Raw genomic sequence first — 22,417 nt, 5'->3', positions numbered from 1 at the left:
TCTCTGTCTGGAGTTGCAATTCACTTGTGAATTTGGGAGATAGACATTTCTGAGATCTTCTGGTACCCCCCAAAGTCTGGACTACTTTGTTCCTATGGTGAGTGTGTACTCAGGACAGATTAACTCTGCCTAGATTAGGGAGAGGGGGAGAGATTAAGGAGGAGCAGGGAGAGAGGAGGAGAAAGAAACGTCCATTTTTAAAATAAGTAGTAGGGGCTGGGGTTGTGGCTCACTGGTAAAGTCAGTTTGAACTCCTTTCTTTTTGGTTTTTGTGGTGCTGGATTGAACCCAGGATTTTGTGTATGCAAGGCAAGCACTCTCAACTGAGCTATATCCCCCGCCCTTTATCTCCTTTCTTTATGGCAATTCAGAATGTGAGTTGATGGGCTGATGTGGAAAGACTCCTGGCTCCCACTGCATTGGCTTAGTGTAGGCCTTTCTACTACTTGATTGGTGACCTCAAGCAAGTCACACTAAAATGCCTAATACCAGGATTCTTGGGTCCTGTGAGACTGAAATCCTTTTAAAATGTTGTGTGAAACACTGTGTGACAACATTCTTCCCCACTTTGGAATGTTAGGGATTTGAGAAAAGACAGGGTGGTTATAAGGAGAACAGGTGCCTGGCCTGGCACAGTGGTACATGCCTGTGATCCCAGAGACTCCAGAGGCTGAGACATGATTGTAAATTCTAAGCCAGCCTCAGCAACTTAGTGAGGTCCTAAGCCTTGGAATCTGTCTCAAAAAGAGAAAAGAGCTGTGGATGTGGCTCAGTGGTAAAGTACCCCTGGGTTCAATCCCCAGTGCCCCCCCCCCCCAATAAAAGTGGGTATCCACTAAATGCCAGCACATTGCAATCTCATTCCTAATTCTGTCCATCCCTTAAGATGGAACCAGTCTCAGGAGCACCCTGACATTTTTTGGCATGTGGGACTCTTTCCAGTACAAGAAGAGTGACTTGCTCAAGGTCACCAGGTAAGTAGGTGAGTAGAAGGAGGGTGTTTCAGATAAACCTGTGGAAGGCATAGCAGAGGTGAGCTCCCCAGGGGAGGGTCCCTAAGCTTTGAGGCCTGTCTTCAGGAGGGGCCCACACAGAAGGCAGTGCATGCTGGTGTCTGCCCTGTGACAGCTGCCACACCTGTGTACCAAGCTGTTCTTGACATTCAGGGGAATCACTCCCAGAGAAATGTGCATGTTCCTGACAATTCTGGCTTTGCCTCCTCTGGGCCTGGAAGCCAGGTGAGCTCCAGAAGGAAGGCCTTGCCTCAATGTCCCATGATCCTGGGCCACCTGCACCTCCCTTGCCCTCCACCAGGGGTTGCCCCTGGCAGGATTTGGCCCTGGGCCTAGCCCTGCTGAGCCTGGCCTGCATCCCAGGCTTGCAGTTGTGATTTATTTTTGGCACTTCAGCTTTCCGTCATCAGTTAGCAAAACCCCAAAGAAAAGCACAGGATATCTTACTCTGGCCACAAGTGTCTGCTCAGGACACAGCTTCAGCCTTCTGTTGTCCCTTCTCCTCCAGGGGCTCTGGGACCTCTGGGATTCTTCTCACATTCACTCAAGGGCCTGCCAAGACTAACAGGTGAGTGGCCAAGCAACAGGTGGGAGAGGGAAGCTGCAGGTAGAGAAATCAGAGATCCTGGGCCCATTAGACCCATTTTTCTTCCCTTCCAAATGCAGATAGGCCTGGGAGTGTGGCCACACCGATTCCTGAAACACTGCCGGGGAGTCTCTGTACACAGTGGCCCTGGTGACTGCTTTCCAACTCTAGCTTTTGGGGAGGGCTGTTATGTTCCTAAAAGACCCGACCACCCACTCCTGTTTGGGAATCTTCTCCAAAGGGGCTTGGGAAAGATGTGAAAGGCTGATGGGCAGTGGATAGGAACACAAAGTTGGCTCTGCTCAGGCCTCCAAGCAGAGGGACACACACAACACACACACCAGAAAAGGTGAGCGCAGCAGGACCTGGCCCACTTGGCTGTCAGGGAATGGCCTCCTGGCATGGGTCCGGATATACCCTCTGCCCATGGAGGCCCAGGGAAGGGAGGAGCCTGGTGCTGCTCAGTTTCGAGATGCACGAATGCCCATCTTGGGAACTTGGAAGGACTTGCCAGAAAAGGGGCTTGTTTGGGGGAACATACTCTCCCGGGCTCTGTTGGTTGCTGACGGGGCAGAGGAGACCTTTGTGCAGTCCAGCCCTTGCTCCTGGCAAGGAGACTGTTGTTATTCTAAGCCTCCCTCTGGTAACCAGGCACCCAGTAGCAGGGACACCAGGCCTTCTGGAATGGTCAGCCTGGGTCCCAAGGCAGCCAGGGCTGCTGGTTGGCTGGTCAGCAAATCAGCCTCCCTGAGAGACCAGGGTGTGGTAGATGTGGGGTCAGAGGCAGCTTGTGCCCATTCTCTATCTTCCCCTCTTCCTGTTGTCTGCACCTGTCAAAGCCTGCACCTGAGGTAGGAGCCCAGTTCCCGGGTCAAGTGGGCCTTCTTGGCTCCCTAGGTACAGGCTCAACTTTCCTGACTATGCTGCCCCACACTGCAGAAGAGCCACACCGGCTCAACAGTCCTCCCCATTGTTAGGTAGGACCCTGGACCTCAGGCTTCCCTACCCAGCCATGGACTCCCATTTCAGGAGCAGTATCTCCCACATCTGAGCACAGAAGGCAGAGGTGATGGACGCATCCTAGGGGAGGTCACAGTCCAACAGAGATGACAGCACACACTGGCAGATTGTTCCAGATGCTGGGCCGGGACTCGCCGCCCAGCTCTGAATCCCTCAGAGCACCTGGCTCTGCGCTTGGCCAAGCATAGGCATTATGTTCTACAGAATGAAAGATGGGAAAATGGATGAGGGAGGGATTACAGAAGCCCTGGCTGTGGGCAAAGCGAGGGAGGAGCAATGAGAAGGGCTTCCTGAAAGGAAGGGAGGCATGATGAACAAGGATCAGAATGCAAGCACCAAGTCGAGGTTCTTGCCTCTTCCACAGTTGCAGAAGAAAAACAGGACTGGTCTAGTCTCCTTTAAAGATAAAGTAAATTGCACTTGAATTTGCCCTCTGTGGTTTAGCTTGGCTCTTTCTAAAAACAAGGATGTGCTGGCCTCACTAAAGCTAACCTGATCTCTTGCCCCAGGGCTAAGCCTGGGCTTGGCCAACAATTTGCTACCCCCATCTGTGACCATAAGGAGCCTCAAGTGTCCTGAGGATCACAGGAGCATTAGCCAGTGGGAAGAAGCAAGCTGGGCTCTTTCCAAAGCTCCCAACAGAGAGGAAGAGAAGTCACAGGGAGGAAAGGTGGTCATCACTGGGGGACCAGAAGGGGCTGGGCAGTCAGAGGCAGCTGGATTTTTTTCACTAATATTTATTTTGAACATTCACTATAGGCCTGTCCTGTGCCAGAAGGTATAACGATGAATGAGAGCTGGGCACGGTGACCAACACCTGTAATCCCAGAGACTCAGGAGGTTGAGGCAGGAGGATTGCAAGTTGAAGGCGAGACTCAGCAACTTAGCAAGGCCCTAGGGCCTTAGTGAGATCCTGTCTCAAAATTTTAAAATCCTTGAAAAAGGGCTGGGGACGTGGATCAGTGGTGAAGCAAGCCTGGGTTCAATCCCCAGTACCAAAAAAAAAAAAAAAAAGGGGGGGAATGAGAAACAGTTCCAGCCCTCAGGAGCACACCACCAGTGTCAGGAGGTTGATGGCTTCTTTCTGTTCTCCTTTAGGGACCCTGGGACTCACCCTGAGGAGCTACTATGACGCGGGATGAGGGACTGCCAGACTCTTATTCCACACAGGGCTTCTATGAGAACTACGAGCCCAAGGAGATTCTGGGCAGGTAGGAGCCATACTGTCCTGAGGAGTGTGTCTGGGCTCCAGCAGGCCCTGTGGGCTGTGCCAACTCTGCTAACCCTGAACACCGACCCGTGTCCATCCCCTAAGCACTGTCCCCTTGGAGAATCCTTCAGCTTAGGGGCCTGCCCTCCTGAATCCAGGACAGGAAAGAGGAATGAGATCAGATATGTTTCCTGCAAAAGATTCTCAGGTGCTGTTGTTCAGCACATCCAAACCTGGCCTTGGGCAGGGGGTTAGGGTCAGGAATCCTGGGGAAGGCTGTGGCCCGGGGAGGGTACCCCTTCTCTCTACCTGCTGAGGACGAGCACTGAGCCTGGCTTGCTATGCCCAGCTCTAGGAAAATCACCCCTGTGCCTTTATTTCTTCACCCCATCTCCCCCAAAACTCAGGGATTTGGGGAAAGTGTGAATTACAAGGGCAGAGCATCCTGGCCCCGGCCTGGACCTGGGACTCCCCTAGGGTAGGGTCCCTTTTGTCACCTGTGCTCTGCACGCTAGGGGAGTCAGCAGTGTGGTCAGGCGCTGCATCCACAAGCCCACATGTCAGGAGTACGCTGTGAAGATCATCGACATCACCGGTGGAGGCAGCTTCAGCCCCCAGGAAGTGCAGGAGCTGCGAGAGGCCACACTGAAGGAGGTGGACATCCTGCGCAAAGTCTCTGGACACCCGAACATCAGTGAGTGATGGCCCCAGGCCACAGCAGATACTCTGCCAGGATCCTGTTCTGAGAGCCCATAAAGGGCCTTGTGACCCACTGAGTGGCTGCCCAGACTGAGGGTCTGCAGCCTCAGGGCCCCATGGCTCGGAGTCACCAACCACACCTTCGCTGCTGTCAGCAGGGTCACAGGCAGGGCTGGAGTGGGTATGGGTGGGAAGGTGGAGTGTCAAGTCCCGGGTCTGCCTACGTCCAGGTTGACTTCCTCTGACCCCCAACCTGCTCCCTCCACGCTCTCCTAGCTTTCATCTCTCGTGCCCCTATACCCTGCCCCCTTCCAATTGAAACCAGCTAGATGTTTCCATTTCAGTACAACTGAAGGACACTTATGAGACCAACACCTTCTTCTTCCTGGTGTTTGACCTGTAAGTACCCAAAACTGCAGCCAGCCACACCTGGGCCTGCTGGAGAACCTCCACTCTGGCTCCTGCCCAGTGCTGCCTGCAGACCAGCACTGGCCCCCATATCAAGGAGGCCAAAGAGGTCCACAGATCTGTGGCCAAGCAGCCCCTTAGGTCAGGATGCCAGGCTTTGAAACCTGGGTCCACCACATATGGGCCAGGTGGTTTCTCTCAATATTGGTCTTCTTATCTGTCTTATGGGAGCAATAATGGCACCGTGCTTGGCACAGCATGATAGTGATTATTAACTGCAGTGACAGTTGTGCTGGGGGCCACTCCATATTTATTCTAGACATGGAGGACGTGGCAATGGAAAGGCCAGACCAGGTCCTGACTTGTAGTCGAGTACATGTACATGCACATAAGGCACAGCAAAAGGTTAGAGGGACCAGGACTTCAAGCAAAGTCTCCAGGAGGTGACTTGAGTAGAGGTGTAGGGGGAAGGCATGGAAGGACCAGAGCAAAGGCCCCGAGCAGGTCTCCAGCCAAGGGAAGAGCTGGCTCATGGGCCCCGTGGCTGGGATCTGCAAGGCCCCCGAGTAGGGGGAGTGAGCTTGTGCGGAGCAGCAGGATGTGAGGCTGGAACCAAGGAGCAGGTGCTGCAGGCACTATAGCCATGATAACCCTAACCATGACTCTCCCCGGAGGGCCTGGTGCACCTGGGCAGGTGCTTCACCATGGAACTGTTGGTTTCTGACAAGGATCCCAGTGGCAGGATGTGGGCCAGCAGTGTGGAGGGCAGAGGCTGCATCCAAGATGTGGTTCAAAGGTCAATACCATTAGTATCAAGATCACCCCTTTGCTTGAGCTCCTTGTCACTGAGTGTCAAGTGTGAGCAACACAAAGTACTCTATGAACTGTGTTCAAACTCGTCATCGTCTTTGTTATTAAAGCTTCCCAGGGAAGGGATTGCGCTGCTCCTTGTTCCCCTCCACTGCCTTTTCACTGAGAATGTCAACCTCTGCAAAAACAAGTATGATTTCTCCATATGCAATAGTTTTAGGGACAGGGGTTACTTGAGAAATTATTCAAGTAAGTTATGTATTGCTGAAATATTTCGCATTGTAGCTATACTATGCTCATTATTATTTGACTTTTTAAATTTTTAATTAATTAATTAAATTTGTGGTGCTGGGAATGGACCAGGGACACTTTACCACTGAGCTACATTCCCAGCCCTTTTCATTTTGTATTTTGAGGCTGGGCCTCACTAAGTTGCCTAGGCTGGCCTCAAACTTTCAGTCTTCTTGCCTCAGCCTCCTGAGTCTCTGGGATTACAGGTGTGTGTCACCACACCAGGCTTACTGACTTAGAGAAACAATTTAGCCTCACATGTAAGCATAAATACATGGTTAGCTCCGGGAAGGTAGAGCCCACTGAGGAACAGTGCATGGCCCCCAGTGTTCACTGGCCAATCATTGCTGCCGCTGCTGATAGTGAGTTCTCCTAGTATCTTTCAAATGAACTAAAATGATAGAGACTGGGGCTGGAGGTGTATCTCAGTGATTAGAGTGCCTGCCTAGCATGTGGGAGGCCTTGGGTTTAATCTCCAGCACTGGAAACAAACGAGGATAAAGACTGGATTCACACATTACCTTTTAGGAACACATTACAGGTACTGTGTAAAACGAGGCTCACCTCTGTAAATTCTAGGTCATCTCAAAAAGACACCCTTTCCCTTCTCAACCTGCCCACCAAGCTGAAGGTTTTCTTCCTCTCTGTGATGCTGGCCACAAATCTGTTCCTCCATTCACTCTCCTCCCCTTTGCCATGGGGATCCCTTGACCCTTGGAGGGGTGGGAAGGAGGGACAGGATGTGCCTTTTCCTACTTAGTCTCGGCAGACTCTCTGAAGACCCCTCCAGACTTGACCAGCTGCTGCTCTCCCCAATCTGCAGCACCTGCACCATCCTGTCCCACCTTTGGGGGTAGCTCAAATGTCTTTAACCTTTGAAGAGGCTGCTTGGGGAATTTATTTTTGCTGTTGCCCTCAGGAGCCCTCAGGGCATAACTAGATCATTCTAGCAGAGACCCTTTCAAGATCCTCCCAAGAGGTAAGGAGATTGAGTGGCAGTTCTTGACCCTGTTAAGGCAAACCTTCCCAACATTCAGTGTTGATTCCTCCCATTTGTCTCCTGGGAAAATTCCGGATACTCGAGTCCTTCTGATCTGCACCTGGAACCCTGGGCTCAGGGGGCCTTTTGACCTCCAGCTTTGATCTGGGTTCTGACAGGTCCCAGCCTATGATGGCACTTCCACAGACAGGGACCCCGGCACTGGTGTGCATCCCACCTTTCCAGCCTCCTCTTTTCTTCCAATTCTTGCCAAATTCTGTACTCACTCCCCCAGTTCCTCTCCCCAGACTTGGGTCCTTCAGGAAGAACGGCAGCCCATCTTGTCCCTCTGGGAGCAGGGTGAGGGGTGATCTTGGGACAAGCATGACTAGAACCTGTTCCCACAGGATGAAGAGAGGGGAGCTCTTTGACTACCTCACTGAGAAGGTCACCTTGAGTGAGAAAGAAACCAGGTGAGGATCTGTCTGCCCCTCTTTCCAGCCCCTTCCAGTGTCCTAGCAGCACAGGTGTGAGGTCTAGGAGGCATGGTGTGCCCTGTCTCAACTGGGAGTGTGCACTGCTGTCTTGGTGCCCTGCCTCCCTGGCTGGGTCTGGACCCTCCCAGCCTGTCCCAAGCCCTCCTCCTCGTGCTGGCAGTGTGGCTGGTATGTGAGCTTTGCTCTCTCTGCTACTACCTGACCCTGCAGAGTAGAATAACATGGGGTGGAACGCGGTCTGTCTTATGGAGTGTTTGATTTGTGTGTCTACAAAGCACCAATCAAACATAAATACATGAGTGAAAAGAAGACATGTAGAACAGAGGACAGAGGACGGAGACTAGGGTGGGGGAAGGGTGGGTAATGGGGACTGAAATGGAGTCAATCAAATTCCATGCAGGTATCATTTTGTCAAAATGAGCCCAACTATTATGTATAACTATAATGCTCTAGTAAAAGAAAAACCACAGCCAATTAAAAACTTTAAAAAGGAAAAAGAAAGGAGCAACATATGTGCCCACCCTAGAAAGATCATGAGAGCCCTGCTGGAAGTGATCAGTGCCTTGCACAAGCTCAACATTGTACACCGGGACCTGAAGCCTGAGAACATCCTCTTGGATGACAACATGAATATCAAGCTCACGGACTTTGGCTTTTCCTGTCAGCTGCAGCCGGGAGAGAAGCTGAGAGGTCTGGTGACATGTCAGGGGCTCAGGCTCTCTGAAGCTCTCTGGTCCTGGTCAGTTCTCCAGGACCAGAGAGCCTGGGTTTCTCCCTGCCATTCTCCACCAGAATAAAGTCCTGCCAGTGGAGGGCTAGGTGCCTCTTCAGGTTGAGTCCTCTTTCCGGGACTGCACTGAGCCAGGTTGCCACTGTTTAAGCTCCAGGCTGGGATGGGTAAAAGGGAACCAAAAGGCAGCCCTTGGGCCTGTGTGAACTCTGCCCCTGCCCTCAGCCCTGAAGTTGGCCAGTGTTAGGCCAACCCCAGTCCCAGCCCCACTTCCCTTACATCTCCACTGTATCTTTGGCCTTCCTCTTCTAAGTGCCCTCTGCTGACTGGTCCTGACAGTAACTCTTCTGCAGAGGTCTGTGGGACCCCCAGTTACCTGGCCCCGGAAATCATTGAGTGCTCCATGAACGATGACCATCCAGGCTATGGGAAGGAGGTGGACATGTGAGTGCAGGAGGTGGGGAGGGAGGAGGGATCCATGGGCAGGACTAGGTTGGAACAGAGATGCTCCCTCTCCTTCCCTGATGCTGCTAGGAGGGGCAGCCAGCCCTCCTGCACTCACCTACCCATCTGCTAGGGATAATAAGCAGCCCTTGCACAACCCAGGTGGAGCACAGGGGTCATCATGTACACCCTGCTGGCTGGCTCTCCACCCTTCTGGCACCGGAAGCAGATGCTGATGCTGAGGATGATCATGAGTGGCAACTACCAGTTTGGCTCCCCGGAATGGGATGATTACTCAGACACCGTGAAGGACCTGGTGAGAGGCCAGGACTCTGGGCTTGTCCAGCATGGCCTGGGGAGGGGTCTTCTGATGTGCTGGGGGGGCCGCCTTGGTGCTCAGCTCCTCTCTCCTGTTCGCTCAGGTATCCCGCTTCTTGGTAGTGCAGCCCCAGAACCGCTGCACTGCGGAGGAGGCCTTGGCACACCCCTTCTTCCAGCAGTACGTGGTGGAAGAGGTGCGGCACTTCAGCCCTCGTGGCAAGTTCAAGGTATTGTCCTTCCCTTGACTCGTGGCCCTAGGGCAGGTGCTGCTGCTCCTGAGGTCTTGGCCCCAAGACACCCAGGGGCTCTCACATCCACGCTGTCCAGTGCATTGCTCTTCACCTGGGAGGGTTCCAGCTCAACTCCTGGCTGCAGAAGAGCATGGCACCTGGCTGGTTCTGTGGGCCAGGACTGCGCAGGGCCAAGAGAGCCGCTTGGGGGACACTCTCAGTGTGGCCCCTAGGCAGGATCGCTCTGATAATGCTGGCAGGCTGGGGACGTGGGGGACTGCGCAGGGCCCAGTGGGCCGCTTGGGGGACACTCTCAGTGTGGCCCCTCGGCAGGATCACTCTGATCATTCTGGCGGGCTGGGGACCTGGGGGGCTGTGCAGGGCTGGGGTTACCCTAGGGGAGTTCTCAGAGCAGGTCCTTCGCAGGCCATTGCGCTGACCGTGCTGGCTGCAGTGAGGATCTACTACCAGTACCGCCGCGTGAAACCGGTAACCCGGGAGATCGTCATCCGCGACCCGTATGCGCTGCGGCCGCTGCGCCGCCTCATCGACGCCTACGCTTTCCGCATCTATGGCCACTGGGTGAAGAAGGGTCAGCAGCAGAACAGGGCCGCGCTCTTCGAGAACACACCCAAGGCCGTGCTCCTCTCGCTGGCCGAGGAAGACTACTGAGGGGCGGTGGGGCAGGCAGCCATGAGACCCCGCATTGGCCTGTGTGTGAGGAGCACCAGGGCCCAGCTTGAATCCTCGGATGCAGGCGGCTGTCCCTGCAAGGCCTCCGCAAGAAGAGCAGCGTGTGCGTGTGCACCGCATGGCGATAAATGTAGAACAGGTGTGGTCTGAAACAACCACGAGTCCTCCTGCTTCTCCACGGCCCAGCCTGCACCATCCCAGTTTCCTTCCATGGGGAGCCAGGGTTACTGACAGTTGGAACCCTTCCTAAGGGTGCCAGGGTGAGGATCAGCCAGGTGTGGTGGCGCACACCATGATGCCTGCGACTTTGGAGGTTGAGGCAGGAGGATGAAGGTCAAGACCAGCCTGGGCAACACAGAAAGACCCCCGTCTCAAAATAAATAAAGAAAGCTGGGGATGGGGCTCAGGTAGGCGTAAAGCAACCCTGGGTTCGATCCCCAGTACCAAAAAAGAGAAATGTCTGAGATACACAATTGCAAGTTTATTGATGTGGTGACATCTGATGACATGGAGCAGGTTTTTTGCTAGGGATGTTTTTAGAGGCATCAGAAGCTCCTATACAAGTAAGACATATAATTAACATCAGAAGAGAGCCAGCACAGTGGCAGGCAGCTCAGGAAGCTGAGGCAGGAGAATCATGAGTTCAAAGCCAGCTTCAAGAAGAAGCAAGGCTTCAAGCAACTCAATGAAACTCTGTCTCTAAATAAAATACAAAAAAGGGGATATGGCTCGGTGGTCAAGTGTCCCTGAGTACAATCCCTGGTACCAAAAAACAAAACAACAACAACAAAAAACATCAGAAGGGAAAGCTTCTGGATTATTTGCTTTGTGACTGCCACAATGCACAACTTCCTGGTAAATTATTTAAGATTGACACTGGGCCCAGCATGGCAGCACACTTGTAAAGTTCAAGGCCAGTCTGGGTAACTTACCGAAATCCTGTCTCAAAATAAAAAATAAAAAGGGCTGGTGTATCTCGGTGGTAGAGCACCTGTAGGTTCTGAGTGTGAGTGTGTGAGTGTGTGTGTGTGTGTGTGTGTGTATGAAGCCCGTTGCATTAAAAAAATTTTTTTTAGATGTTGATGGACCTTTATTTTATTCATTTATTTACATGTGGTGCTGAGAATCGAACCCACATGGTAGGCAAGTGCTCTACCACTGAGTCACAAACCCCGCCTAACCCATTGCATTTTTACAGATAGTTCCTTGAAAGGAGCAAGAAACACTATAGATGAGGCAGATAAAGGAAGCATTTTCCTTCTACAAAAATCTGCTGGGAAAACAGCTGCCTTAGAAAATTTTGTGTTGAGGAAATGTCAGATTTCTCAATCAGGGAGAAAGGGAAGGTAACAGATTTACAAATGTTTTGGGAACTGCACTTTGGAGCCCTCTGTTCCAACAGTTTTCCTATCTGGCCCTGTATGGTCAATGCTTGGCCTCCAGGGGACACCCAGCTCCCAGTCACTGCAGTCAGGCTCCTTCCCTGAGACAGGGGCAGTTCTCAGAGGGAGAGCCCACCATGCCTTGGGAAACGCCTGCTGTGGAAGATGGGCAGGCAGGGGAGGGTGTCCCCGAAGCTGCAGTTTAAGAGCTTAGGGTCAGCTGAGTTTGGAATATGGCCAGGGAATGACCTGGGTCTCAGGTGAACTTTTCTCCTGCCCCTGTTGCCAGCAACTCACAGCTCCCCGGGCAGGCGGCCTGCTCCTGAAGCACAGCGGAAGCCCAGGTTGTCTGAGGCAGAGTCCGGAGTGTTGCCCATCCTGCATCAGAGAAGGGGAGAGAAGCCTGTGTTGAGAGGGGCTGGTGGCCATCCCACCCTTCCTGCCCACCCCAGGCTTGCTGAGGCTGGTGTGTCTGAGGCCTGCAGCAGCGTGGCCAGGAGAGACCTGGTATAAGGGCAAGTCCTGGGTGAGAACCACTCCCGGGGTGTGGGACAGAGTAGGGTACGCGGAGTGGCCCTGAGGGATGGGACTGGAGGACAGGGCTTGGCTATCACTATAACAACCTCCACTGTGGGGGGTTAGAACAGCACAGCCCCACATCCTGTAGGCACCGAGTGAAATGGCATCCCCAGCTTTCCTTCACATGCTACTTCCCCTGCTCTGCAAGGCAGGATGTCAGCATTTCCTAGATCCAGAATCAGAGGCCAGGAAGGCCATGTGTATGGTAGGAGGGGGGTGGGGCAGTCAGCAGAAAACCCAGATTCCTGCTCCAGGCCTTCCTGGTTCTCCACTATTTTGTTCAAAAGAGAAAGGCGAAGAAAATTCAGAAATTTCAAAGCATCAAATAAACCTCTGTAGCCTTGATGTCGTGAGGCCACAGACAGAAGACTCTAAGACCTTAAGGAATCCAGTGGAAGGAGCTGCAGAGGTTAGTAGCTAAATTAAACCTGCAGATGCTGAAAGAGGGTCCTGGAAGGGGGTTCAGGAACTCCGCCAGCCAGGTGCCACCACTAAACATCTGTGTGAAATAAGGAGGTCCCAGGACCTCCTGAGCCTTTTTTTTCTTGATTGTAAAGCAAAGGATTATAAAAAATGATTTTTCATGTGCCCATCTACTTGGAGAGTCAGTAATTCCATGTCCACCGGCAATGACCTGATATGGCCACTCTACCCCCATCCCCCTGCTCCCACCTGCTTAGGGAGGATGAGAGGGATGCCCATACAGTTAGTGGGCCACATAGTCCCCCCTGGGGTGGCGAGCTGGCAGGAAATGCTGCAAGTTGCCCCAGGCCCCTAATTCTTCTTGCCTGTTCCTGTTCTGTGCCCACAACCCCAGCAGAGGCTGGTGCCCAGAAGCAGCACCCGCATCAGCCACCTGGGCTCCTGCAGCCAGGAGAGACCCCCGGGCCCTGGCTGCTGAGCCATGTTCCACAGGACCAAGCTCTCACCTAGTGGTGACCCGGGCCCGGTGGTTGGCAGAACCATCAATGGTGTCGATCCAGGATGCACCCCGGAGAACACGCATGTCCTGGCCAGCGGCCCGGTAGGGTGATGCGGTCCACTCCCACACATTGCCCATGAGGTCATAGATCCCTGCAACATAGTAGGAGCATCAGCCAGGCTGGGAAGCACGAGATCCCCCAACCCGTCTGCAGCTTGGGGAGAATGGGCAGCATGAGGACCATCGGCAACTCGGGAGAGAGCCTACCGTAGCTATTCTGTGGGGGAAAGGCATTCACTGGCGAGACTCCGTGGAAGCCATCCTCAGCTCTGTCACCCTTGGGGAATGTTCCCTGGTGGGAGAAATTAACCCTGAAGGGTCTATCAGCCTATTCCAAGACAGGAAACCCTGCCTGGAGGAAAAATCCACGGTCCCCTTGCTGCAGAGCTGGCCCAAAAAGGGGCTGGAGCCATAACCTAAGGCTCCCCTCAGGCTGGGTCAGGAAGAGTGCGTTTCCGTGCCCACAGCGGTCCACGTCCAGCCTGTCCTCCTACTGTTGGCTTTCAGAGACCTCCTGCCCTCTGCCTTGATACCCTCGCGCTGTGGAGCTACTGGGAACTGCATTTCCCACTCTCCTCCGGGAACTGCATTTCCCACTCTCCTCCAGGTCCTGCACCTGCTGCCTTCGCAGGACCATGGGTACCCCCCTGAGCCTTCTCCCTTCCACCACAACAACCTTAATGCCCTCTCATCCACCCCACCCTACTGTTCCTCTCTCCTACTCTTTACAAGAAAAATCCTTAAAAACGTGACTGATGCTTGCTGTCATAACTTGTTGAGCTCTGTCACCTTTCCTTAACCTGGGGCGTGGTTGGCACCACTGCCTGTAAGCAGCTGTGTGACGGTTGGTGATCTGCTCAGCGCCACCATGCACTACATCACTTACACTTCTCTCCCTTAATGTGACTATCCTCAGTGCCACGTGTTGCCTCCCTTAAAAACTCAGCAAAGTGGCCAGGTGCAGTGGCACACATCTGTAACCCCAGCTCAGGAGGCTGGGGGAGGAGGATCACAAGTTGGAGGCCAGCTGGGGCAACTTAGTGAGACCCTATCTCAAACAATAGAAAGGGCTGGGGTGTGGCTCAGTGGTAGAGCACCTGCCTAGCATGTGCAAGGTTCTGGGATCCATCCCCAGCACCACACAGACACACCAACAAAAACATAAATAGGTCATTATAACTGCAGGCCCTCTTTGATGTTTTCCCTAACAGGCTGGTGAGGAATCCCCCAACTCTAGAGCCTCCAGCCATCCTCTAAAAGGTAGATGCCTGATGACTCCCTGCTGGGAACAAACCTGGGCCTTGGGAGCCAGACAGGGGCTCCCCTCCTGTTTTCAATCTTTACTGACAAGAGCACCTGACCTGGGCTGACCCTGAGCCCATAGACTCCCCCCTGACTGCTGATGTGCAGGTTATCTGTGTAGATGAGGCAGCATCTTAGCCATATGGCCCAAGCCTGGGCTCAGGTTGGAGTCCACCCTTCCACATTTGATGAATTATCAAACCCTGTCCACCTTCTCACACATGCTTCTCCCATTTGGCTTCCTCTCTTGATCCTGTTTCCACTTAATTTGAGAACTGATGACCCCTGGGCTACTTCCACAGCCTGGGACTCAATACATCCCGTCACATCTGCAGTTCTACCTCACCTGCTCCTGCACAAGTCAGCCTCAGTGCATTTCTTCCTGCCTCAGAATGATGGTGCTCCAGCACACACCTGCAGCCATACACTGTGTGCCCAGCAAGCCCAGGCCTTGGATTCCTGGGTTCCGTCCCCAGAAACAAACAAGTAAACCCCTGCTGGCTCCCCACTGCCTGAAGGGTAAGCCTAAGACCTGTCTAGGCAGCTGGGTCCTCCACAATCTGTCTCCAACCTGCTCTTTTCCTATCTCCTGTAGCCCCTTACTTCCTGAAACGGCCACACCTCTGAACATGCCCTGGTGCTCCCTTGGCTGGGAATGCCTGGACTTTTCACTTGGCAACCTCCTACCTGACCAGCTCCAGCGTTACCCTTTGTGGTGAAGTCTCCCCCACACCCTCTTGTCTTTGCCTTACCAGTGCAGAGTTTTCAGTTCCATCAGGACACAAGCCCTCTGAGCCCCACATCCCCTCCCATGATGCCCACCTCCTGCAAGAGGAGGCTGGGGCTGCTGAGGAGGAAGTGGGTCTTACCTGCCACAGGTTGGTACGGTTTGGCTGGAACCGGTTCCCCCATGGGTAGACCTGACCTGTCAGGAGGGCCAGGACACAGGCCAGAAAGGAGAGGAGGAATTGGGGAAGAAAAACAAAATCAAACAGTGAGGGCACCTGAGGGAGCTGGGAGGTGAGGGAGCTGGGAGGTGAGGGAGAGGAGGTGGCTTACTTCTGCCCCACCCAGCCCTGCTGGGGCACTGGCCTGACCTCCACCCCCAGGGTTCTGCAGTACCCCTTGAGGTGCTGTGATCAGGTCAACCTAGAAGCCTTGTTGCCAGTTCACGTGGAGATGAGTATAGAAATAGAGAGTGCGCATTGAGAGGTTAGTTCATTGGATTTCAAGCAAGAAGCAACCTCGTCCGCCACACTAAGCACCTCAACTACTGATATCCCAGGTGTTCGTCTGAAGAGGTGTGGAGGTGTTCAACGTGGGAAACTGCTCTTTATTATTGTGACCTTTTGCACAGCCAAGACTGACCAAGACAAAGCTATGAGCAAGTGGTGCTTTTTGATGTCAACCCCTGCTACTTTGGAAACTGTGCTTTCCCTAAGCTGTGCTGCTCTAACTAGATCTATGGAAATCTAACCTGTACCTATGGAATCTCCAACAACAAAAATGTTAGGTCTCCTTTTCACTCCATGTTTTCAACCATTCATTTTTTGGTGGCATTGCACATGCGTGTTGGTCTGAGGTGGGTTAGCAATGAAACAACACAGGGAACCCTGGCCCTTCTCCACAGGGAGTTTAAGAAGCACTGCTCTAGGGAGCACAAGCTCTTCCCACCCTCAGAAGTCCCCCAGCCAGGGTGGGATGTGGAGGAGAATAGAGAAGTTGTCTTGACATCTGTACCCTTCAAGCCCCCTCGGGCAGCAAACTCCCACTCTTCCTCGGTGGGCAGCCGCTTCCCCCGCCAGGCACAGTAGGCCCGGGCGTCGTTCCAGCTCACGTGTACCACGGGGAGCTCCAGTCTCTCTCGGATGCCAGAGCCAGGACCTGCAGGCTGACAGCCAGGATTAGGTGAGACAGGCTCTGGGAGCTCATAAAAGTCTGAGGAAGGCTAGGCTTAGGGGGCCTGAGTTAAGTGTTTACCACTAGATGGAGAAAGGAAGTTGGGAGAAACAGCTTGGTGAGTGAGGGACTTCCAGTTAGAAGGCAGACTAAAGGAGAAACAGGAGGGCAACAGGAAAAGAGTGGAGCAGAGGAAATGGGATTGCTTGGCTATTTCCCTGAAATCCCTGTCATCCTTTAGGACTTGATGTGCCTGGCCTGGTGGCTGAGGGATCTAGGGAAGACAGCTTCCAGAATAAGGGAAGGGGTAGAAAATAAGGAATCAACACTTACCTGCCTCCAAAATGCCTTTTCCACTGGAAGCCACCAGAGAACAGGCTGCAAAACAGAAGATACACAGTGGAAGATGCTCTGCCCAGGAAGGGCACCTTCCAACAGCCACAGGAGCAGAGCAGAGGCCTCGACTGAGATGGGGTCCTGGTGAGCTGTGGCTGGACTTTGATCAGCCTCACTGCAGGCAGGTTCCTCAAGATGCTCTCCTGAAGCTTCAGGAAGAACTGACACCCGGTCTTTACCTGGATTCTCTCAGCTTCACTACACCAGAACCAGCTCAGGGTGAACTTCAGGAGCACTGCTCATCTGACTCTTTCTCCCCCACCATGGCCTAGGCCATGCTGACCAGGCCCCACTCCATCCCTTGGCTGCGTGCCAGGTACTCTCACCTTCATTTGCTGGGTTGCTTTGTTTCTTAGCTCACTGGAGACAAAGTCCTCAAAGACAAAGCTCCACCCGAACATTTCGGCCTCTGTCCGATACTTCTTCTCCCTGACAAACTCCCTGAAGAGAGAGTTTCACTTGCCAACAGGGTTCCGAGCCCCATTCCTACCCACTCTGGGAAACCTCCTGTGTCCTTGTCCTCAGTCACACCCCACAGGTCTCAAGAGCTCCAAAAGATTCACCCTATGACCCGAGCAGGGTTTTCTCGTAAGTCAGGATATAATTTGCATTTAACACATATAAAAGATACTGGACTGAAGGAAGCCCACCAAGTCCCCAGAGTGCCTTTCCCATGGCTAGGTATGGTTTGTGGACTCCAGTAGGCAGACTTCAGGGAGGACTGCACAGCGCTGGGCCAACTCCATAGGACCTAATTGCTGGTGAGCAGTCTCACATTGACACATTATCTTTGAGTGATTGTTACTTATTAAATATTAGTCTACAATGTCACCTTTGTGTTTTTGGACAATCTTAACTCTTTCTTTAGGACAAACCTCTAGAGGTGGAATCACTGAGTCCAAGGGCCTGAGAAATATGCCAATTCTTGCTTCCGTATCAATTTTTCCCTGCAAGGTTTGTTTTTTCCCCTCCTTGGGCCTGGGAAGTGAACCCAGGGCCTTGAACATGCTGGGCAAGGTCTACCTCCGAGTTGCTTCCCCAGCCCTTTTTACCCTCAGGCAGGGTCTCACTAAGTTGTTCAGGCTGGCCTCAAACTTCTGAACCACTGCCTGAGCCTCTGAAGGAGCTGGGATTACAGACATACACTATACCTGGCTTTCCTGCAAGTTATTTTTATCTTGAACATGTTTTTTTTTTTTTTAAACTCCTTTACCTTATTTTTTTTTTTAATTAATTAATTTATTTATTTATTTTAGTTTTCGGCGGACACAACATCTTTGTTTGTATGTGGTGCTGAGGATCGAACCCGGGCCGCACGCATGCCAGGCGAGCTCGCTACCGCTTGAGCCACATCCCCAGCCCTTGAACATGTTTTAAGTCTACAAATACGACATGTTTTTCAAGAGCATAATGTTAAATTTCATTTCCTATGTTTAATTCTGAAGTCATATGATATGTTTTTGTTTTCCAAACTTTCAAACAAACATACAGAAAAGAGTATGAGAATCTCCTTGTGGAAACATTCTTTGAGAAATGATACTGTTTGGTAGTTAAATTTCCAGAGATTTGGGCTGATACAGAGTTGTTCCTTATAGCATTGCAAGGAGTAGGCTATAGAATGTTTCTGTGATTTTTCAAGTGTCATCATACTCAGTCTTTTGGCAAGGACCAGCAACAAACAGCATTTTATAGTCAGTTTGCCAAGAAAACTTCCCAGTTCCTGTAAATATGAGATAAACTTCTCAGGATTACAAAATTGGAAAATGCAGATTAGAAAGTCACCAAATAGCATTTCTTCCTAATTCACATTACCATGTCCCTGTAGCTACAACTGCTAACAATACTAACATTCAGACTTAGAACTCCCTCCAGAAACTTTCAGTATTGATTTGCTGATCATTCAACAAACACATCTTGAGAGACAAGGAGGTGTTGAGCCTGCTACAGGACCTCAGGAGCAAGCCACAGGGGAACAGGACAGGCAAGGTCCCTGCTTTCCAGGGGACAAAATTCTGACCCATTTAAAGTAACAACTGGATTATAAAAAGACTTAGCCACCAATTATAACATTCCAGAATTTCCCATATTTACTTTATTGTCTTCCCTCCCTCCCTCTCTTTTTTAAAAAATATTTATTTTTTAGTTGTAGTTGGATACAACACCTTTATTTCACTTATTATTATTTTTTAATGTGGTACTGAGGATCAAACCCAGGGTCTCGCACATGCGAGGCGAGCACTCTACCGCTGAGCCACAACCCCAGGCCCCCTCCCTCTCTCTTGAATATAATTTTTCTTTTCCTTTTTTCAGTATTGGGGATAGAACCCAAGGGTGCTTAACCACTGAGCAATACCCCCAGTCCTTTTCATGTTTTATTCTGAGACAGAGTCTTGATAAGTTGCTGAGGCTAGCCTGGAACTTGTGATTCTCCTGCCTCAGCCTCCCAAGTCACTTAGATTACAGGTGTGTGCCACTGTACCTGGCTATAAATATTTTTTGAATATTTCATATATATATATATATATCTTCCCCTGCACCATTTACAAGTACCTTTTGGATCATTTCTTTTACCTTATTCAAAACATGACCTTGGGGAAACTAGGGCAACTCATCATAGCTTCTTAGATTGGGCTGGAGCCATTATATTTGACTCCTAAAACAATGCTGCTTCCTTCAACAAATACAAAGGCAATTCAAGGGACTTCTAGCTAGTGTGACCCCTCTCCCAGATCTTCCCACCCCTCATCTCCACCTCTACAGGAGGGTTCTTGGAGTGTTTGACTTTGCTGGCATTTCTCAGTTATGCTGTCAGAGGAAAATGTACTGGCTTGGGTCAATTGGATGTGAGTGCCAAATTGGGTTCTTCCTGCAGAGAGTGGGTCAGGATTCTTGGTCCTTCAGGCTCTCCATGTGAGACAAGCATGGCAAGCCCCACAGTACCAGTGCAGAGATGATATGACAATGAACAAGCTAGTTCCTTTCAGATGTGACAAATGATTAGGAAGAGCCTTTACTTCCCCCGGAAAACACTGATGTACCTGAAATCTTGATTGGTGACAGGAAATATGTCGATGGCAAAGGGTTTTACTGTCACCTCACGGATGGGCCCTTCTCCATCTCTGCCATCCGGAGCATCTGTTCCCATCAGGAACTTCCCACCAGGCAGCTGGACCATGCTCGTTGCCTGTGCATTTCCTGTGGACAAGGAGGGGAGTTACCTGCAATGTGTTACGCAAACGTGTTCACCAGCCAAGTGGTAATGGCTCGATCACATGCAATACTTAGGCACAGCAAAAGTAAACCAGGAGCTTTAAAAATGTAGCTTTAAATTCTTGTTCTGCTACTTAATTTGCTGGGAGAATTCAAGCAAATGACTCCATCTGAGATTCAATTCCCTCATCTATAAAATAGGGATATGGGTTAAAATAGTGTGTCAAATGTTGGGGTTGGGAATGAAGCTCAGTGGCAGAGCTCGCCTAGCACACACAAAGCCCTGAGTTGGGGTCCTAGGCTCTGGAAAAACCTAGAGGAGGGGAACCCAAGATAAAATAATGTGTGGAATGTTGAGCACATGGTAGGTCCTCAGTCACCTCTTCATTTCTCCACACAACCCTTTGCCCCAGCCAGCTAGGCAAATCCAGGAATTATACCCTCAAATACAACTGCACTTTCCACCCTGTTCATGCTGTTTCTTCCTCTCCACTTAACACCACCAACTTTTTTTTTTTTTTGGAGACAGTGTTATTATGTCACATGCTGGTCTCCAATTCTTGGGCTTTAGTGCTCTCACTACCTCCACCTCCTGAATGCTGGACTACAGGCTTGAATGCTCAGTAGCCTCACCATCACATCACCTGTTATCATCTGTTCCAGGAGGAAATGGAAAGGACATCTATTTTGCTAGTGTACCCCTAGCAGTTAGCACAAATGTAAAATGATTATTATTAAAAAACTGGATGAACTCCTTTAAAAACATGCTGTTTGGGGCTGGGGTTGTGGCTCAGTGGTAGATGAGAGGCACTGGGTTTGATCCTCAGCACCACATAAAAATAAATAAAGTTCCATTGACAACTAAAAAATAGTTAAAAAAAAAAAAAAGGTGCTGTTTGACTGCCTCAGAAGAAAATCATGTAATAAAAACGATCTTAAACTTATTTCATAGGAACTGGGGCTGGGGCTCAGTGGCAGAGTGCTTACCTAGCATGTGTGAGGCACTGGGTTCAATCATCAGCACCACATAAAAAAGAAATAAATAAAATAAAGGTATTGTAAAAAAAATTTTTTAAAAACTTCACAGGAGGAAACCAAGAACCCAAAAGAGGTGACTTGATGAGCCGACTGACGGCTGGGGGTGTAGCGCAGTGGTCAAGTGTGAGTGGAGTAAGCATGCCAGGGGCTGCGAGAGGGTAGCTGGCCAGCAAAGACAGGACTAGATCCAGGGTCCAGTCTCCACTTCCACAGTGCGGCTCCCAGGAGGAGCACTTCCTGACTGTACACATCCTTCAGGATTTCCACGGAGGATATCCAAGCACTGTGCATTTCCCTAGAGTCCAGTTTCTGGCACTCCTGTCTCATCTCACATTGACTTCATCCACTTTATTTCCTCAAGAAATATTTTTCAAGGAAAAAAAAAGAAAGGGAGTGGAATTTCAAATTTAAAAAGTATTAAAGAAGAACATAAAATTGCAGTGCCCATAAACGATTCTGCCATAACTCCGCAAACGAGCTAACTGGGAAAGCACTTGTGAGCTAAAAGGTGCCTCTGGATAGATGGAGACCCTGAAAAGCACCAGCTGGTCGTGTTCCGGCGGTCTCGCCTGCAGGCCGGCGCAGTGCGGGGGCGCTGGGCTCGCGGGAGGCTTGAGAACCGGGGGCACGGCCCGCACGGAGGACGCGCCGCTAAGGGGCAGTACCGGCACCGCCCGCCCGCCCTTAAGCGGGGCCACGGGCATGACGAATGAGATTCCTCGTGCGCAGCAGGCGCCCCACAGGAAGGTGAAGCAGCGAATCCCGCCCCCCCATCCCGGCGCCGCAACACCCACCTAGCCCGAGCCAAGGCACCGACAGGAGCCACAGCGCCGGCACCAAGAGCCCCATGCCGAGGACGCGCGGGTCGCACAGGGCGCGCACTCCAAGGGGCCTTTGCGCACGCGCACGCACGCCGCCTGCCGCCCGCGCATGCGCACGACTCGAGTGTCCTCGCACCAAGAAGGCGGACCCAGCCTGGCGCCGGGCAGGCCGTGGCCTCCCAACAGGGTGTCAGCGTTCTGCCATTGCCAAGACCACTTCCAGGCACTCGCGGGGACGTTGTCGAGCTGTGCGCAAAGCTGGCCACAGCTTCTCCTTGGAGAATGCGGTACTGTCGCTGGCGCCAACAATTCCAGGAAGCCAAGGTACCACGAGCTGACTACAGTGGGCTTGAGTATTTTGCAAAATCATTTTAAGTTGTCAGCCTAAAAAAAATTTTCATCTTATCCAGTTGCTCTCGACCACCTCCATGGGTCTTCCAGCCGTCCATTTTAACACTTTATACTTGCGTTATTTCTTGGCCTGCAGCTCACTGGTCTTTCCTATCTACTACCAAGTAACTTTCCCCCTTTTGGTGGTCCTGGGGCCAAATCATACAGGCCGGCCTTGAATGTGGGATCCTCTTGCCTCAGCACCAGTTGTTGGAATTACCGGTGTGTCTGCCACACCTGGCAGAGTAAGTGTTCTGAGGGAGCATTTTAGGAAAGCTACTTCAAAAGCATGTAAAAGGTCCAAATGACCCAGTTGAAATTTATACCACAAAAATAAAAATTCTTTCAAAACCCAAAAGTATTCATGTTCCTTTTTTTGGTGGTACTGGGAATCAAAGCCAGGGCCTCAGGTGTGCTAGCCAAGTGCTATATCCCTGAGCTATGTTCCCAGCAGCATCTAGTGTTACTTTACACTAGCATAAAACTT

General features: G+C 51.5%; 2 protein-coding genes across 8 annotated transcripts; one reads left to right on the top strand and one right to left on the bottom strand.

Annotated features, from left to right (window-relative positions):
• Positions 1-1,285: 1,285 nt before the first annotated feature.
• Positions 1,286-10,630, top strand: Phkg1 (phosphorylase kinase catalytic subunit gamma 1). 2 transcript variants are annotated; one of them, XM_046454598.2, is made up of 10 exons: positions 1,286-1,581; positions 3,718-3,830; positions 4,345-4,523; positions 4,873-4,927; positions 7,424-7,489; positions 8,040-8,203; positions 8,597-8,687; positions 8,850-9,003; positions 9,110-9,235; positions 9,665-10,630. In XM_046454598.2, the coding sequence occupies exons 2-10, from the start codon at positions 3,748-3,750 to the stop codon at positions 9,908-9,910; spliced, it is 1,164 nt and encodes a 387-aa protein (XP_046310554.1). In that variant the 5' UTR covers positions 1,286-1,581; positions 3,718-3,747; the 3' UTR covers positions 9,911-10,630. The 2 variants fall into 2 exon arrangements, with proteins under 2 accessions (XP_046310554.1, XP_046310555.1); XM_046454599.2 differs by lacking the exons at positions 1,286-1,581; positions 4,873-4,927.
• Positions 10,393-21,655, bottom strand: Sumf2 (sulfatase modifying factor 2). 6 transcript variants are annotated; one of them, XM_046454602.2, is made up of 10 exons: positions 21,514-21,655; positions 19,510-19,666; positions 16,798-16,912; positions 16,409-16,453; positions 15,917-16,067; positions 15,046-15,101; positions 13,082-13,166; positions 12,822-12,966; positions 11,563-11,691; positions 10,393-10,486 (listed from the first exon to the last, which is right to left on the bottom strand). In XM_046454602.2, the coding sequence occupies exons 1-9, from the start codon at positions 21,566-21,568 to the stop codon at positions 11,607-11,609; spliced, it is 894 nt and encodes a 297-aa protein (XP_046310558.1). In that variant the 5' UTR covers positions 21,569-21,655; the 3' UTR covers positions 10,393-10,486; positions 11,563-11,606. The 6 variants fall into 6 exon arrangements, with proteins under 6 accessions (XP_046310558.1, XP_046310556.1, XP_046310557.1 ...); XM_046454600.2 differs by having other exon boundaries at positions 11,611-11,691; XM_046454601.2 differs by having other exon boundaries at positions 10,393-11,691.
• Between the last annotated feature and the right edge of the window lie 762 nt (positions 21,656-22,417).

This window comes from Marmota monax, unplaced genomic scaffold, assembly GCF_021218885.2.
Source record: "Marmota monax isolate L192 unplaced genomic scaffold, Marmota_monax_Labrador192_F-V1.1 WCK01_AAM20220418_F8-fsc00086, whole genome shotgun sequence".
Lineage (NCBI taxonomy): Eukaryota > Metazoa > Chordata > Mammalia > Rodentia > Sciuridae > Marmota > Marmota monax.
Note: the sequence above shows the minus strand (reverse complement) of the source record. Positions and strands in the feature narration are given on the sequence as shown.

What these genes read in the sequence shown, in the direction of transcription:
- Sumf2 (XM_046454600.2), bottom strand. Translation starts at nt 21,568, where the DNA reads ATGGGGCTCTTGGTGCCGGCGCTGTGGCTCCTGTCGGTGCCTTGGCTC. An exon ending in TCCCCCACAGAATAGCTACG is followed by an intron (nt 12,967 to 13,081) that starts GTAGGCTCTCTC and finishes ACTATGTTGCAG; the next exon opens with GGATCTATGACCTCATGGGC. An exon ending in CGGGCCCGGGTCACCACTAG is followed by an intron (nt 11,692 to 12,821) that starts GTGAGAGCTTGG and finishes TCTCTGATGCAG; the next exon opens with GATGGGCAACACTCCGGACT.
- Phkg1 (XM_046454598.2), top strand. Translation starts at nt 3,748, where the DNA reads ATGACGCGGGATGAGGGACTGCCAGACTCTTATTCCACACAGGGCTTC. An exon ending in CTCTGGACACCCGAACATCA is followed by an intron (nt 4,524 to 4,872) that starts GTGAGTGATGGC and finishes TTTCCATTTCAG; the next exon opens with TACAACTGAAGGACACTTAT. An exon ending in TATGGGAAGGAGGTGGACAT is followed by an intron (nt 8,688 to 8,849) that starts GTGAGTGCAGGA and finishes TGCACAACCCAG; the next exon opens with GTGGAGCACAGGGGTCATCA.